Source organism: Heptranchias perlo, chromosome 4, assembly GCF_035084215.1.
Source record: "Heptranchias perlo isolate sHepPer1 chromosome 4, sHepPer1.hap1, whole genome shotgun sequence".
NCBI classification, from domain to species: domain Eukaryota; kingdom Metazoa; phylum Chordata; class Chondrichthyes; order Hexanchiformes; family Hexanchidae; genus Heptranchias; species Heptranchias perlo.
The window spans coordinates 56,227,874-56,243,777 of record NC_090328.1 but is presented as its reverse complement, the minus strand read 5'-3'; the positions used below and the strand labels follow the sequence as shown (position 1 = coordinate 56,243,777).

Genomic DNA, 15,904 nt, shown 5'->3' with positions numbered 1-15,904 from the left:
CAGCATTTAGTGGTACATATTCACAACATTGGAGGACATCACAAAATGATCTTACCCATTTCAAAATTGTCCTGTAGTCGCCTTGGCTGAAGCTTTTTATCAGATTTCTAAAAGATTTTTAAAAAAAAGCTGAATAACCAAGTTTACTGATAGATGGCCATTCAAGCATTAAGGGCATAGCACATTAAAATATGATACAACAAAGGAGCTGACATGGGCAGGAATACCAGCCTCCACAAGTTGCACGTTTGCACTAGGTATAGAAGCACACTGCCAGAAATAGGCTAAATGCCCACATAATGGAAGACAGACCAGTTAGTAGGGGCCCTGTCTTAGGCTCATTCAACTAACAGTAGTGTACCATCAGTAAGTCTGGGAAGAGAAAATATGGACTACCTTTTCTGTACTTTGCTTAAAAACTTATAAAGTCAAAGGAAATATTTCTGCTAAAATGTTATATGTATCATACATTGCTAACTGGACTTAGCCCTAACTGGGCTGGATGTTTAACTTCTGAATACTTTCTAACACCACTGTCTACATGTCTCTGCAAACAGGCATATAATGGATCACTTCCATAAAGCTGTATTAAAACAAATTCCAATTTAATATTTAATAATGCACATGTGGTTAATTCCACATGAACACAGGTGGTTCAAGCAGAGTGTTATAGTTTATATTTTCCTTTAAAATATGAGTATGAATAAATATACATAACTTCCATCATGGGTCAGACAGGAAAAGAGGAATCCCATGAAGGACTGTTGCTTTCAGGGGCTTATGCCTAGTGGATCAATTTGATCTTGAACATAGGACCTTGCTCTGAAAACACTTCATTCTTTGAAGGATGCTGCGACAGAGACCGAAAGATACACTACAAGCTCAAAAGCTGCACTAAAAGAACCGAGGAGCGGTAAGAGAACTTATTTTTGAATTTTTCACCCCTCCTGTCCTGAACACAATGACTTGTACAGGAGCTATGGTTTTACAAGTACCAGAATCCCCTTTAGTACCTCAACAAAGTGGCTTTACTTCCCGTGAGTGGAGACAGTGAGCATCATCAGACAATTCAAGCATGGTGGCATCATAACCAAGGATAATCCTGTTTTCATATTCACACTTGCAGCATAGGGAAATGCATACAATTAGGCATGAAAATCCTAAATGATTTTCCCTTGTCTACTCCAGAGAAAGCAGAGGTCAATTTCTATGCCTCCAGCACTACCTGGTTCAGATCAGCTAATTCAAGAGACCACAGATTGAACCTGGGACCTTCCGGTTCTGTATGACTCCGTAACATACCACAAGCTACATTTAATCGACAGAATGACATTCTTAAATGTGGGTGTTAACCTACATTCAAACAATGAAGACCACTTCTATACAAGTATTCTTTATTTCAACCTCCACACACTTCTTTTTGTACTACTTTAGCATAATTCATAAGAGGTGGGAATCTAAAAATAGTTAGTTTCCTCTGGTGGCCAACTGGTTAACAACTACATTAAAATAGTGCACAAAGGAATTTCACATCAACGCGTTAACTAGTCCATTGATTAGAAACTGTACCCCTTAATGTTGAGGCCAGCTTGGAGCACAAAAGGCCAAAGAGTTTTTCATCTTGAACTGTCAGATCAACACAATGCACTGTGGAAGCATGTAGATTTTTCCATGTTAGTCCCTTGCCAATAAATGTTAGAAGTCCAACGCATGCTGTGACATTAAGTGGCCACAGCATAAATAGAACAAGGTTTTACTTTTCCTCATGATTCCTGACCAACTAAACAGTAAGTGAAACACATTCTTCAATCAATCAGTTTAGTTACATTATTTAGTGATGGGTTTTTATAAGTTTTAACAAAAGTTTCTGTCAAACTTTATGCATAAGCCCTACAAGTTTAATTAAGTGCAAGCATAGCATCTAGTCTAAAATGAAATTAGAGTTGAGACACAGATCAGCCAAGAGTTGAACAGGCTCGAGGGGCTGAATGGCCTACTCCTGCTCCTATGTTCCTAAATTAAGATGACAAACAATTGGCTTAAATTAGTCTAATATAAGCTTGTACAAATCCCATCTTTTTTCCATTACTTATACATCTTCTGAAAAGTCAGGATCAGCAGCATATTATTAACTAGCTTTGGCAATCAGACAAAAACAAATGACTATCCGTTTCTGCTTAGGATAAGGAAGAATGAATGTGTCAGCATACACCAATGTTAGTGCCAGTGTGTTTGCCACACTTGCAACTGCTATGCCCTAGAAAGTAGTTAGTCCTGCCATTTGAGAAGCTAAATTTTGGCTAGCCATGAGATGAGTCACATCCAGAGTTATCATCTTGTCTCCACACTTGCAGGAGCAGCATCAACAGGGGTCACCATTAGCCAGGGGCAATTCTGGTACACAATCTAAAATGGCACTATTATACAAATGTTAAAAACAAGTGTTGCCACACTCTGCCAACTTACTAAAGAGTAATGTAGACCTGAAATGAGTTTCCTCAATAAATGTTTTTAATCTTCAATATACAAAACATGGAAGTGGACTTCTTCCTTAAAAAAAAGTGCCTTTATGATTAATGACTGATGTTGGAATTATAAACATAATTTCTTCCTTTTCACAAACATTTTCCATTTGCACAAGAGCAATTCAGAATTTTGACTAAATATATAGCAAAAACTCACCAATATCTGGTATTGTTTGACCTGCTGATTGTTTACTCCATTAGGCTTCTTCTTCTGGTTTGGAGTGTCTTGGTACTGCTTTCTGCCATTACCTCTGACATTATGTGACTAATATAAAATTTTTAAAAGTTCAAGTGTGCAATGTAAATAAACTTGAAATCACTTGCTTCCCCCATTTAAATTGCATTGCCTACCAGCATAAAGCAAATTTCATACAAATGGAGATATCTAAACCCCATACTTTTCAGAAATGTTAAATGAGTACTATGCATCAGTCTTCACTCTTGAAGACAATGCTCAACAGTTAAAATTTAATGATGTTGTTAATAATAAAACTGTCAATATTAACATAGATGAACATATGGTTTTAGATAGAATTAGGAACCTGAAAATAGATAGGGCAGCTGGGCCAGATGATATCCACCCAAGTGTTCTCAGGGAGATGGGACACATGCTGTGCGAGCCCCTTGCCCGTATTTTTGATAGCTCACTGCACTCTGGGACACTTCCCTTAGATTGGAAGGAGGCTAATGTAGTCCCCATCTTTTAAAAAAAGAGACAAGACAGACCCGGGTAACTATAGGCCCATTAGTTTGACATCAGTAATAGGAAAGATGCTTGAGGGAATCATTAGGGACACAATATATGACTGCTTGGAGAGAGAGGGTGGACATATTAGGGACACCCAACATGGCTTCGCAAAAAGGTCACATTTTACAAATTTGATTATATCTTTTGAAGAAGTCACCAAGATGGTGGATGAAGGAAGCCAAGTAGACATTGCCTACTTAGACTTCCAAAAAGCTTTTGACAAGGTACCGCATAAGCAGATGCTCTACAAGATCAAAGCCTCCAGTATTAGTGGTAATATATTGAGCTGGATTGAGAAATGGCTAGCAGGTCATGGGCAGAAAGTAGACAGAGATGGATTTGGATCTGTTTGGAGACCGGTCACCAGTGGTGTCCTGCAGGGATCAGTGTTAGGACCATTGGTCTTTACTATTTTTATTTATGATCACGATGTAGGTCTTGGAGGCGTGATCTGCAAGTTTGCAGATGATACTAAGATTTGTGCCAGTGTCAGGACTGTAGACAATGCTCATCTGCTTCAAGTGGATTGGGTTTGTGACTGGCAAATGATCTTTAACTTAGAAAAGTGCAGTGTTATGCATGTGGGCAGGGTGAATACTGAACATACATACACACTTCAGGGAAAAGCATTAAAGCAGCTGGAGAAAGAAAGAATTCTGGGCGTTCTAGTGCATAGATCTCTAAAGGTTCATGAATAATAGTGAAGCGAAAGCTAGAGTGAATATGGTGTTGGGGTATATTTATAGGACAATTAACTATAAGATAAAGCATGCTACTGTGTCCTTCTACAAGACTTGGTCAGGCCTCAAGTACAATACTGTGTCTGGTTTTGGTTTCCTCACATGGTGGGTGATATTGAGGTTTTGGGGAAAGGGTGCAGAGGATGGCCACTAGATTAATTGCCAGTTCGAAGCATCGTAGTTATCAAGATAGGCTAAAAGAGCTAGGACTCTTCACTTTAGAGAAGTGTAGATTATGGGGTGATTTGATTGAGGTTTATAAGACGATGAAGGGAATAGATTGTGTTCGAGTAGACAGTTTGTTCCAAATAAATAGGTTAGGGAGGACCAGGGGTCACAATTTTAAATTGTATAAGGCCAGATCTAGGTTAGATGTCAGGGGGTGGTTCTTTTCCAAGAGAAATGTGGACCTCTGGAACAGGCTGCCAGCTCGTGCGGTGGACGCCAATTTGCTGAAATCCTTCAAGCGAGAGCTGACGGTTTCTGGCTGGGGAGGAGATCGCCTCGTACAAAAGGTAGGTACTGCATAGAATTATCATGGCCAGAGTGAGCTCCTGGACTAGTTTTGATCGCCATGGGGAGGGGTCGTAGAAGAATTTCACAGATTTATTTCCCCCAAATTGGCCTGGGTTTTTAATCTGGTTTTTCACCTCTGCCAGAAGATCACATGGTTTCAGGTGGAGAGGGGAGTGTATATATTGTGATGCACAAGGTATCACAATTGTGTGGGACAGGCTGCATGGACCAGAGGGTCTTTTCCCGTCCGTCGTTGTTCGTATTTATTGTTTGTAGTTATCATGTTAAAAAGGATGAGATAATGAATATTTCTTGACAATGGAAGAGAAAAAGCAGATGAAAACAAAGTTAATTTAAAAATTGACAAAGCATGTAGCTTACTCTCTATGAAGATGTCGTTGGTACGGAGGGTAATGCCCTCCCAGGGATACTGCAGATGTAACAATGTTTTACAAAACTAGGTCTCCCAGTGGCATTGCTCCAACAGATGAAAAATAATCCATATTATCCCCCAAGTATTTGCATTTTGTTGGCTCTCCATTGCAGCTCATGTTTTTTTTTAAAATTTCTTCTCCAGTATTTAGCCTGGACTGTAATGATCTTTCTTCTGTGATTCCTTCCATTGCTTTAAAATATTTAATTGCGCAAAGTTATGTTTAATCATCTTTAACAACCTGTGTATTTTAAGTTATGTGCCTTACCTTTAACAGCACAAATCCTGTTGAAATCTGAGTTTAAAAAAAACTTAAGCAATCAATATGTCCACTGTATTTAAAAGAAAAAGAAAGGTGGGGCAGGGCTATGAAGACTAAGGCTGGAGCAGGGCTCATAGCTGTAGTAGAGAATGGGAGGAGTTGTGTAGCTGTTTGGATCAGAACATCAGGCCTCAGCTGGACAGATAAAGGGGATAAAATTGCAGAAAAGTAGGAAATTGGCTCAAAATAATGAAAAAAATTGGAACTATTTTGTCTGTATCCGCACATTAAATTCATATGGATAAAATACTCAGATTTTAAAAAAATCCTATTTAATAATTATGTACCCAAAACACCTGCCAAAGCTCATTACCTTGCGTTCCCAGAATACCGGCCAAAGACTTAAACTATCCCAGATCATAAGCCTGTAAAGCGACAGCAGCATGCTATTTGTCATTGAAAATAGTTTTTGTTTTACTGAACATGTACCCCACAGAAAGACCAGATATTTTTCTTCAGTTAATATTGGTCTCACCTTTGTCTTTATGGTCTCAGGAATGTCATATTGATTGGTTTGACTGAGTGGCTTCTGCTGTAGTCTGTGTTTAATGGAGCATCCCCATTGCTCTGGGGACCCCTCAAGTAATTGCTGATTTTGCCGTGCTCTTGATCTATCAAACAAATTCATACATAGGTTTTATGAAAGATTTTTCTCATTGGTAAAAGATAAACTCGTTATTTTTCATTTGCAGCTTTCAATACTGAAGTTTCGATATACAACCTACTAAGATTTCAAATCCCACTCCAAGCTTATCATCATGGCTAACAATTCAGTGCAGAACCAAGGGAATGTTGCATTGTCATAAGTGCTGTTTTCAGATGAGATATTAAACAGGAGACCCTACCTGCCTTTTCTGGTGAGGGTTAAAAAAAAATCCCAAGTCACCATTAAAAGAGCAGGGAGTTCTTCTACGGTTCTGGCAACATTCCTCTCACAACCAAAATTTATTTTAAAAAATTTACTGATTGTACATCTCACTGCTATTTGTAAGATAGTGCTGTGCAAAATGGATGCCATGGTCACCTACATGACAATGACTACATTTCAAAGTATTTCATTCACTTCTGGACATTTAAGACACAAGGCAAGTTCGTTCATTCTTTCTATAACCAACACAGCCTTTTTCCTTTGAATTCACAAATTGATTGTTGAGCACTTAGTCAAGTCCTTCAAGTAAATTCCTTAAATACAGGATCACTGTACTCCTCAAACTGTACATTGTACAGCACAATTCAATCGTAAGCTCTGGTGCATCAATACATTTGTATTTCCTCCTTTCAGTTTGAAGTAACTATGACAGTTTTGACTCCAGTGATAAAATTTGTATTGATAAACAAGGATGGATACAGACTTTTAAAAAAAAAATTATGCACTATATACACAACCAGGCAAACATTATAAACATTTTTGATAACCAGCTTCAATAAAACACCATATCTGAAATATTTTTCAATTCTGCACTTTATCTGAAAACAGCCATAAAACTGAAACATGGTTGGAGGTTTATATGTTCTCCTTATGTTCCCATTTACAGATGACCAGCTGCTGATAGACATTTTAAAAATAATTTGAGATATTTATTTTACATTAAATTATGTAGACGTTTGAAGATTTGGAATCAGCTTATATTAGATGTTCACAGAAGGGACTGAATAACAATAGCTGCACAATCCTTTTATAGATTTCAGAACCAGAGTCTGTTTAGTAATTGTATCTACCAATGTACTAAACTGGCTTAAGATGCATTGAACAAGTGTTGCCCCATCCACATGGTTTCGCTGCATTACCTATTTCAGTTTTGAAAATATTCTCCTGAAGAATGGTGCAATAGGTTGAAGTGGTAGAATGTGCAATCCGCCACACCAACTTCTCCATCTCAGCAAAGGGGAGCTGCCAGTTTCGGAGTGCTGATAGGGGCCTGGGGTGCAGGTCAGTCACTCACTGAGAAATAGTGTGAGACATGGCAAGATACAGATGAAAAATGAATCAAGAAGGAAAAAAAAACAAAATTGCACTGTTTTATAAAATAACAAATAATTTGAGGACTTAATGTTAACTTTAAATGCATTCCCTGCAAACTAGTCCAATAAGTCCTCAAAAAGCTTCTTACCTAATTGAATGAATGGAGACAAAGGTTCAAGCCCTGTCACACAGAGTAAGTCACGAAGATGGAGAGCAGAGAAGGTGAAGGAGACTGTGCGAAGAAGCTTTTGTAAAGGAACATCTTGAGCGATAGGATAGTGGTGCCAATTAGAACTATGCAAGTGTGCTTGTGTAGAATTGATGTACACTTGGATAGCCTGACTAAGAGGCTATAAGGCTTATTGATTGGAGAAATGAAAAATGCCACACTGGTACAGTAAGGGGTGCTCCTTAGGCTAAGTCATATTAATGGGTCAGAGCAAAGGAAACTGCACTCTGCATCCAACTGTACTGGGGGTACCTGATATGGGCAGTGGATGGCTAAAGGGATAAAGTGTTTAATTTTCTAACTCTTAACATCCTTCATTTACATAAGTGTGACAAAAATCAACCAAGGAACAGATTTAGAAAAAAAAATGTAAAAAGAATAGTTAAAAATATTTTAAAATAGGTACTTATAGTTTCAGACTTTTATATAACCACATTGTCTCAATGGTTATTGTAACTGGATCTTAACCTCTACCACCAAAAGCTTACTTTCACTGAAATCTAGTCCTGCAGAATTGTCTCAGAATTTTAACCTCAGAATTAACTACCCTGCTTATAGTAATCAGCTTACTGTTTTTTTTAAACATACATATCAAAGTGTGTTTGCTTTTTTTATAAAAAGCACTACAGCCATGTATTTATTAATCATTAAATAGAACTATGAAGCAGATGAGTCCAGCAATTTCCTCTGCATGCTACACATGACAAAAGCAAATTCTTTAAGAACAGGTTTGCAATTTTGCTACAGAAAGAAAATATTTATCCAGAAGTATAAGAGGCAAGAGAAAAGTGGTAGCCTTCACATTTTCGGATAAAGAAATTCAATTTTCATCATTTTCAACTGCTCGCTCTCTGCATATCTTTATTTTGAGTTTTAATAATTTCATTGCAACATGTTACCCACACACAGGGAACAGATGGAAGTACGTCATGTGGCCAGATGCCAGAATTTCAAAACTCTAGTACTCTTTCAGATTTCTGTTTTGAACCGCTCAAGTTTTTTGAAGTCAAGACAAAATGACCACTTCGAACTTAAATCAAAATCCATCATCTGAATTATAGCAGAAAACGAGACCATTATACCTATCCTGTCTATGCTGGTTCATTGGTTGGTTCCGCAACGTATTGTTCTAAGAAATTGTCTCGAATTTTCCCTGCCTCTCAACCAGAGGGAAAAAAAAGTCTTTCCTTATTCATTTTATTAAAACGCTTCATAGTTTTAAAAACCTGTTAAATCGCCTCAACCTTCGATGCTCCAGTGGAAACAGCCCCAGTATCTCGAATTTTTCCTCATAACCATTGTTCCCCATCCCTGGCATCAACCTGGTGAACCTACACCGTACATTCTTATCTCTTTTCTATAATGGGACATCCAAAACAGCACACCAATGTTTGCCTTCTCATGGAATAATTTATTAATTACAAAGGTTGTTGATGAAGGGAATTCGGAGTGGATGGATGGAGGGACGGGCAGTTGGACGAAAGAGGAAAAGAAAGAGAGGGAGGGGAGGGCAAGGGAGCAGCGCAGGCAGAGGGCGAAAGACAGAGCAAAAGACAAAGAAAAAGAGAAAAAAAAGAATGGAAAAGAGAAAGAGATAGAAAGAGAAAAAGTAAAAAAAAGACTTGCATTTATATAGTACCTCCTACGATCACAGGATGTCCCCAAGCATTTTACAGCTAATGAAGTACTTTTTGAGGTGTAGTCACTGTTGTAACGTAGCGAAGTGCACCTGGACTCTCATAAAGCCACGTCAAGGTTTGCTTGGCAACATTACATCTTGTGGGATTGGTGGACAGTTATTGGATTTTACCACAGAAGACAGTGGAGGCCAAGTCATTAGATGTATTCAAGAAGGAGATGGATATATTTCTTAATGCTAATGGGATCAAGGGATATAGGGAAAAAGCCGGAACAGGGTACTGAGTTAGACGATCAGCCATGATCATTTTGAATGGCGGAGCAGGCCCGGAGGGCCGAATGGCCTACTCTTGCTCCTATTTTCTATGTTTCTATGGATAAAGAACTGGTTGCATTAGAGTAGGCAAAAGCTAGTTACTAATGGTAGCCGCTCTGGCAAAGGTAGGATCACTTGTGGAGTCCCGCAAGGTTCCATGTTGGGGCCATTGCTCCTCATATTTACCAATGATTTGAATAAAGACATCGGAGGAATGATCCACAAGTTTGCTGATGAAACCAAAATCTGTGTGAGTGTAAGGACCCTAGATGAACGTAGCAACTAGATTTGGATAAATGGGGAAATGGGCAGTGTGATGCATTTGGGTCGGGGCAATTCCAAGCACGTATGCACCATGTAGGGTTACGTGTTCAAGGCAGCTAAATGGGAATAGGAATTGGGAGTTCTAGCTTGAGGCATTGAGGCAGTCACAAAGCTGTTGTGAAAGCAATTCATTGTCACTGGGTTAAAATTCTTGAACTCTCTATCTAACAATTATCATGGGGTACTTTTATAAGTATATTAAGGGTAAGAGGATGACTAGGGAAAAAATAGGGCCCATTAGGGACAAAAATGGCAATGTGTGTGTGGAGCCGGCAGATGTAGGAGGGGTTCTAAATGAATTTTTTGCATCTGTTTTCACTATGGAGAAGGACGACGTAGACATAGAAATACGGCAGGGGGACTGTGATATACTCGAACATATTAACATCGAGCGGGAGGAGGTATTGGCGGTTTTAGCAGGCCTAAAAATGGATAAATCCCCAGGCCCGGACGAAATGTATCCCAGGCTACTGTGTGAGGCAAAGGAGGAGATTGCGGGGGCTCTAACACATATATTCAGAACCTCTCTGGCCACAGGGGATGTGCCAGAGGACTGGAGAACCGCTAATGTAGTACCATTATTCAAGAAGGGGAGTAGGGAAAAACCGGGGAACTACAGGCCAGTGAGCCTAACATCAGTGGTAGGAAAATTATTGGAAAAAATTCTGAAGGACAAAATTAGTCTCCACTTGGAGAAGCAAGGATTAATCAGGGATAGTCAACATGGCTTTGTCAAGGGAAGATCATGTCTGACTAATTTGATTGAATTTTTTGAGGGGGTGACGAGGCGTGTGGATGAGGGTAACGCAGTGGATGTGGTATACATGGATTTCAGTAAGGCCTTCGATAAAGTCCCCCACAGGAGACTGGTCAAGAAGGTACGAGCCCATGGAATCCAGGGTGCCTTGGCACTTTGGATACAAAACTGGCTTAGTGGCAGAAGGCAGAGGGTGATGGTCGAAGGTTGTTTTTGTGACTGGAAGCCTGTGGCCAGTGGGGTACCACAGGGATCGGTGCTGGGTCCCTTGCTGTTTGTGGTCTACATTAACGACTTGGATATGAATGTAAAAGGTATGATCAGTAAGTTCGCTGATGATACAAAAATTGGTAGGGTGGTAAATAGCGAGGAGGATAGCCTCAGTCTGCAGGACGATATAGATGGGTTGGTCAGATGGGCGGAACAGTGGCAAATGGAATTTAACCCGGAAAAGTGCGAGGTGATGCACTTTGGAGGGACTAACAAGGCAAGGGAATACACAATGAATGGGAGGACCCTAGGCAAGACAGAGGGTAAAGAAGGCATATGGGATACTTGCCTTTATTAGCCGAGGCATAGAATATAAGAGCAAGGAGGTTATGATGGAGCTGTATAAAACACTGGTTAGGCCACAGCTGGAGTACTGTGTGCAGTTCTGGTCGCCGCACTACAGGAAGGATGTGATCGCTTTGGAGAGGGTGCAGAGGAGATTCACCAGGATGTTACCAGGGCTGGAGCGCTTCAGCTATGAAGAGAGACTGGGAAGATTGGGTTTGTTTTCCTTGGAGCAGAGGAGGCTGAGGGGGGACATGATTGAGGTGTACAAAATTATGAGGGACACAGATAGGATAGATACGAAGGAGCTTTTTCCCTTCGTTGAGGGTTCTATAACAAGGGGACATAGATTCAAGGTAAAAGGCGGGAGGTTTAGAGGGGATTTGAGAAAGAACTTTTTCACCCAGAGGGTGGTTGGAGTCTGGAACTCACTGCCTGAAAGGGTTGTGGAGGCAGGAACCATCACAACATTCAAGAAGCATTTGGATGAGCACTTGAAATGCCATAGCATACAAGGCTACGGACCAAATGCTGGAATATGGGATTAGAGTAGACAGGGCTTGATGGCCGGCGCGGACACGATGGGCCGAAGGGCCTCTATCCGTGCTGTATAACTCTATGACTCTATGACTTTAATCTTCATATAGACTGGGCAAACCAAATTGGCAAAAGTAGTTTGGAGGACATGTTCATGGAATGCATTCGAGACAGTTTTCTAGAACAATATGTCAAGGAGCCAACTAGAGAACAGGCTATTTTAGATTTTGTCTTGTGTAATGAGACAGGATTAATTAGTAATCTTCAAGTTAAGGATCTTTTGGGGCAGAGTGATCACATTATGATAGAATTTCATATTGAGTTTGAGTTAAGTCCGAAACTAGGGTCTTAAATTTAAACCAAGCTAATTACGTAGGTATGAGGGACGAGTTGGCTGAGCTAGATTGGGAAATTAGAGTAAAAGATATGATGGTAGATAAGCAATGGTGAACATTTAAAGAAATAATTCATAATTCTCAACAAATATACATTCCCTTGAGGACTAAAAACTCCACTGGAAAAGAGATCCAACTGTGGCTAACAATAGAAGTTAAGGATAGTATTAGATTAAAAGAGGCTTACAATGTTGCCAAAAAGAGTCGTAAGCCTGAGGATTGAGAGTTTTAGAAATCAGCAAAGGATGACCAAGAAATTGATAGAGGGAGAAAACTGAATATGAGAGTGAACTAGCAAGAAATATAAAAACAAATTGTAAGAGCTTCTATGAGTATATGAAAAGGAAGAGATTAGTAAAAGTAAATGTGGGTCCCTTAGAGGCAGTGACAGGAGAAATTATAATGGGGAATAAGGAAATGGCAGAGACATTAAACAAATATTTTGTATCCGTCTTCACAGTCGAAGACACAAAAAACATACCAGAAATGGTGGGGAACTATGGGTCTAGTGAGAGTGAGGAACTTAAAGCAATTAAGATTAGTAAAGAAAAAGTACTGGAGAAATTAATGGGATTAAAAGCTGACAAATCCCCTCGTCGTGATAGCCTACATCCTAGGGTTTTAAAAGAGGTATTTGCAGAGATAGTGGATGCATTGGTTTTGATCTTGCAGAATTCTCTAGATTCTAGAACATTCCCCATGGATTGAAAGGTAGCAAATGTAACCCCCCTATTCAAGAAAGGAGGGAGAGAGAAAACAGGGAACTAGAGGTTAATTAGCCTGACATCAGTAGTGGGGAAAATGCTGGAATCTATTATTAAGGATGTAATAACAGGGCACTTAGAAAATCATAATATGATTAGGCAGAGTCAACACGGTTTTATGAATGGGAAATCGTGTTTGACAAATCTATTAAGAGTTTTTTGAGGGTGTAACTAGCAGGGACGATAAGGGGGAACCAGTGGACGCAGTATATTTGGACTTTCAAAAGGCATTCGATAAAGGTGCCAGACAAGAGATCGTTACACAAGATTAGGGCTCATGGAATTGGGGGTTACATATTGGCATGGATTGAGGATTGGTTAATGGACAGAAAACAGAGAGTGCTTGGGCCTCAGCTGTTTACAATCAATATCAATGACTTAGATGAGGGGACCGAGTGTAATGTATCCAAGTTTGCTGACTATACAAAGCTCGGTGGGAAAGTAAGCTGTGAGGGGGACACAAAGAGGCTGCAAAAGAATATATACAGGTTAAGTGAGTGGGTGAGAAGGTGGCAGATGGAGTATAATGTGGGGAAATGTGAAATTATCCACTTTGGTAGGAAGAATAGAAAAGCAGAATTTTTTTTGAAAGGTGAGAGACTAAGAAGTGTTGGTAGTCAGATCTGGATGTCGTTGTACATGAATCACAGAAAGTTAACATGCAGGTACAGCAAGCAATTCGGAAGGCAAATGGTATGTTATACTCCAACCCCTTGCAATAAAGGCTAAGAGTAAGGAGGTCTTGCTGCAATTATATAGGGCTCTGGTGAGACCACACCTGGAGTACTGTGTACAGTTATGGTCTCCTTACCTAAGGAAGGATATATTTGCCTTAGAGGGGGTCCAACAAAGGTTCACTAGATCGATTCCTGGGATGAGAGGGTTGTCGTATGTGGAGAGGTTGAGTAAAATGGGTTTATATTCTCTGGAGTTTCGAAGAATGAGAGGTGATCTCATTGAAACGTATAAAATTCTTAGAGGGCTTGACAGGATAGATGCTGAAAGGCTGTTTCCCCTGGCTGGAGAGTCTAGAACTAGGGGTCATAGTCTCAAGATAAGAAGTCGGCCATTTTGGACCAAGATGAGGAAATATTTCTTCACTCAGAGGGCCAAATCTTCAGCATAGTCTTCCTTCATTCCAAAACTCATCCTAAGAATACAAACCCTTCCCTCCTGCATCAGCCCTGCAGCCATATATTAACATTCTTAGTCGTCCTCCCCTTAACTTGTCCAGGGCATCAACAGGAAGTAATCAGGAGATTACTATCTAACATATAAATGAGCAAAATTAATATATGCGACAAATGCTCAATACTATTTGAACACCTGCATTTAAGAAAAAAAAAGTGAGAAAGAGAGAGAGAACCACAGTCCAGGTTTCATATTTAAAAGAACGACAACCCCAATTTAAAACAAACTGCCAAATTTTCAATCTTCAAATTCTGAAAACAAATTCAGTAGTTGAGTTATAAGTACCATCCCACCAGCAAAAAAGTCCATAAGTATTCTAGATGTCAGCTGTACCTTTTATCCAAACTATACTTACCTTACTTTTTCCAATAATGTTTTGGATGGAGTTGTGCTATTAGATACAAGGCCGTCACTATCTGAAGAATCTGCATAGTTTTTGGATATCCAGTCTCTTAGTGGCCTGTGATAACAACAGTAGCATACTTAAACTCTGATGTCCGAGAAACAAGTTTTATGTCAAATAGTTAAACAAGAAAAGATGCTAGGTCCATACCAACAAGATTTACCAAACCTGCAAATCAACAAAATAACCTTTATAAATGAACCACCTAAGCAGCTGCTTGGTATAGTACAATGATCTAGTCATTTTATCACTGGGTGTCATGTGTTCAAACATACCTTATAAATGGAATAGCCATGAAAAACTTATTAGGTGCTAAACCTAGTTTTGACTTGGGAGTCATGTCATTCCTATGGGATGGCAACTTTTCGATGGAAAACCATTCAATATTCTGTAAACCAAGTACATGGCAGCATTAAAAAACGCATTTATATAGCACTTCTCACCCGCACAATAACACCTCAGGACGCTTTACAATAAGGAGTAAAGGAATAGGTAGGGTGGACACTGCAAGGGAAAAAGGAGGGAAATGGAAAAGCTAGAATAGGAACCAGTGACATGGTTAAAAAGAAGGGTTTTTGAGGACTTTTTGAAAGCAGTAAGATGGATACAAATGCAGAGGAACTGAGTACAGGTGCAGAGCTCAGAAGCATAGTGGCCTAACAGGTGGTCACAAGTGGTGAAGATGCAAGAGTCAGGGATGAGGCGAAATCCTACGATAGATGAGCAGAAAGTACATGCAGGGAGGTAAGACAGGAGATCAGTAGGTAATGTGGAGTGAAGACATGGACAAATTTGAAAACAAGGATTATAATTTTGAAACTGGCACGCTGGGATACCAAGAGGCTGGAGAGGAACGGATGGGGTGATGGGAATGAATTTACTTTGGGTGAGGATGCTGGCGACAGAGCTTTGAGTGAGTTGAAACTCGTGGAAGGTTTATGCAGGGAGGCCAGCGAGAAGGCTGTTGAAAAAAAAAATCAAGCCTTGAGATGATGATATGGGGTAGGAAAAGAGGAGAAATACAGATGGAGGTGGAAGACAGTGATTTTGGTAACAAAGCAGAGGTGGAGAGGAAAGCTCAACTTGAGGTCAAACACAAATCGAAGGGAGTGCACAATTCTTGAAGATTTACATTGCTTCTGTTAAAAATGCACTTTACATAATGTAATCATGATCCAATTACTGAAGAGAGCTTTGGTTTCACGTGACCAATACAAAGAGACCCGCAGACATTCTATTCAGTGCAACAAAGCAGTCTTATGACACTATTACATTAAACTACTGCTTTCTAAGATTGCTGGGAAGTCTTTAAAATGCAACAAGGCAAGATTGAATTTCAAAGTTCAAATATTTTATACCCGGATTTCTCTTCTTGTTTTAGGGTTAAACTTTGTATCCTTTGGAACACCTGGGATTATATACAGTCGAGCTAATTGATCATTGATTCTTTGTTCAATGAAGTCGTCTTTACAGATGCGATCTCGTATATCGAACCCAGTTTCTTCAAGAACCTGAAAGCAACATACAAAACTTAGCATAATTGAATGC

General features: G+C 39.6%; 1 protein-coding gene across 1 annotated transcript in view; it reads right to left on the bottom strand.

Moving 5' to 3' along the window:
- The window catches only part of dcp2 (decapping mRNA 2), a 42,399-nt gene that overhangs the window by 9,905 nt on the left and 16,590 nt on the right, over positions 1–15,904 (bottom strand). The window contains exons 5-10 of the mRNA XM_067982961.1: positions 15,715–15,867; positions 14,632–14,744; positions 14,309–14,413; positions 5,760–5,895; positions 2,683–2,790; positions 56–107 (exon numbers count right to left, since the gene is read on the bottom strand). Of these exons, the coding sequence (XP_067839062.1) occupies positions 56–107; positions 2,683–2,790; positions 5,760–5,895; positions 14,309–14,413; positions 14,632–14,744; positions 15,715–15,867 (667 nt within the window). The remainder of the gene's footprint in view (positions 1–55; positions 108–2,682; positions 2,791–5,759; positions 5,896–14,308; positions 14,414–14,631; positions 14,745–15,714; positions 15,868–15,904) is intronic.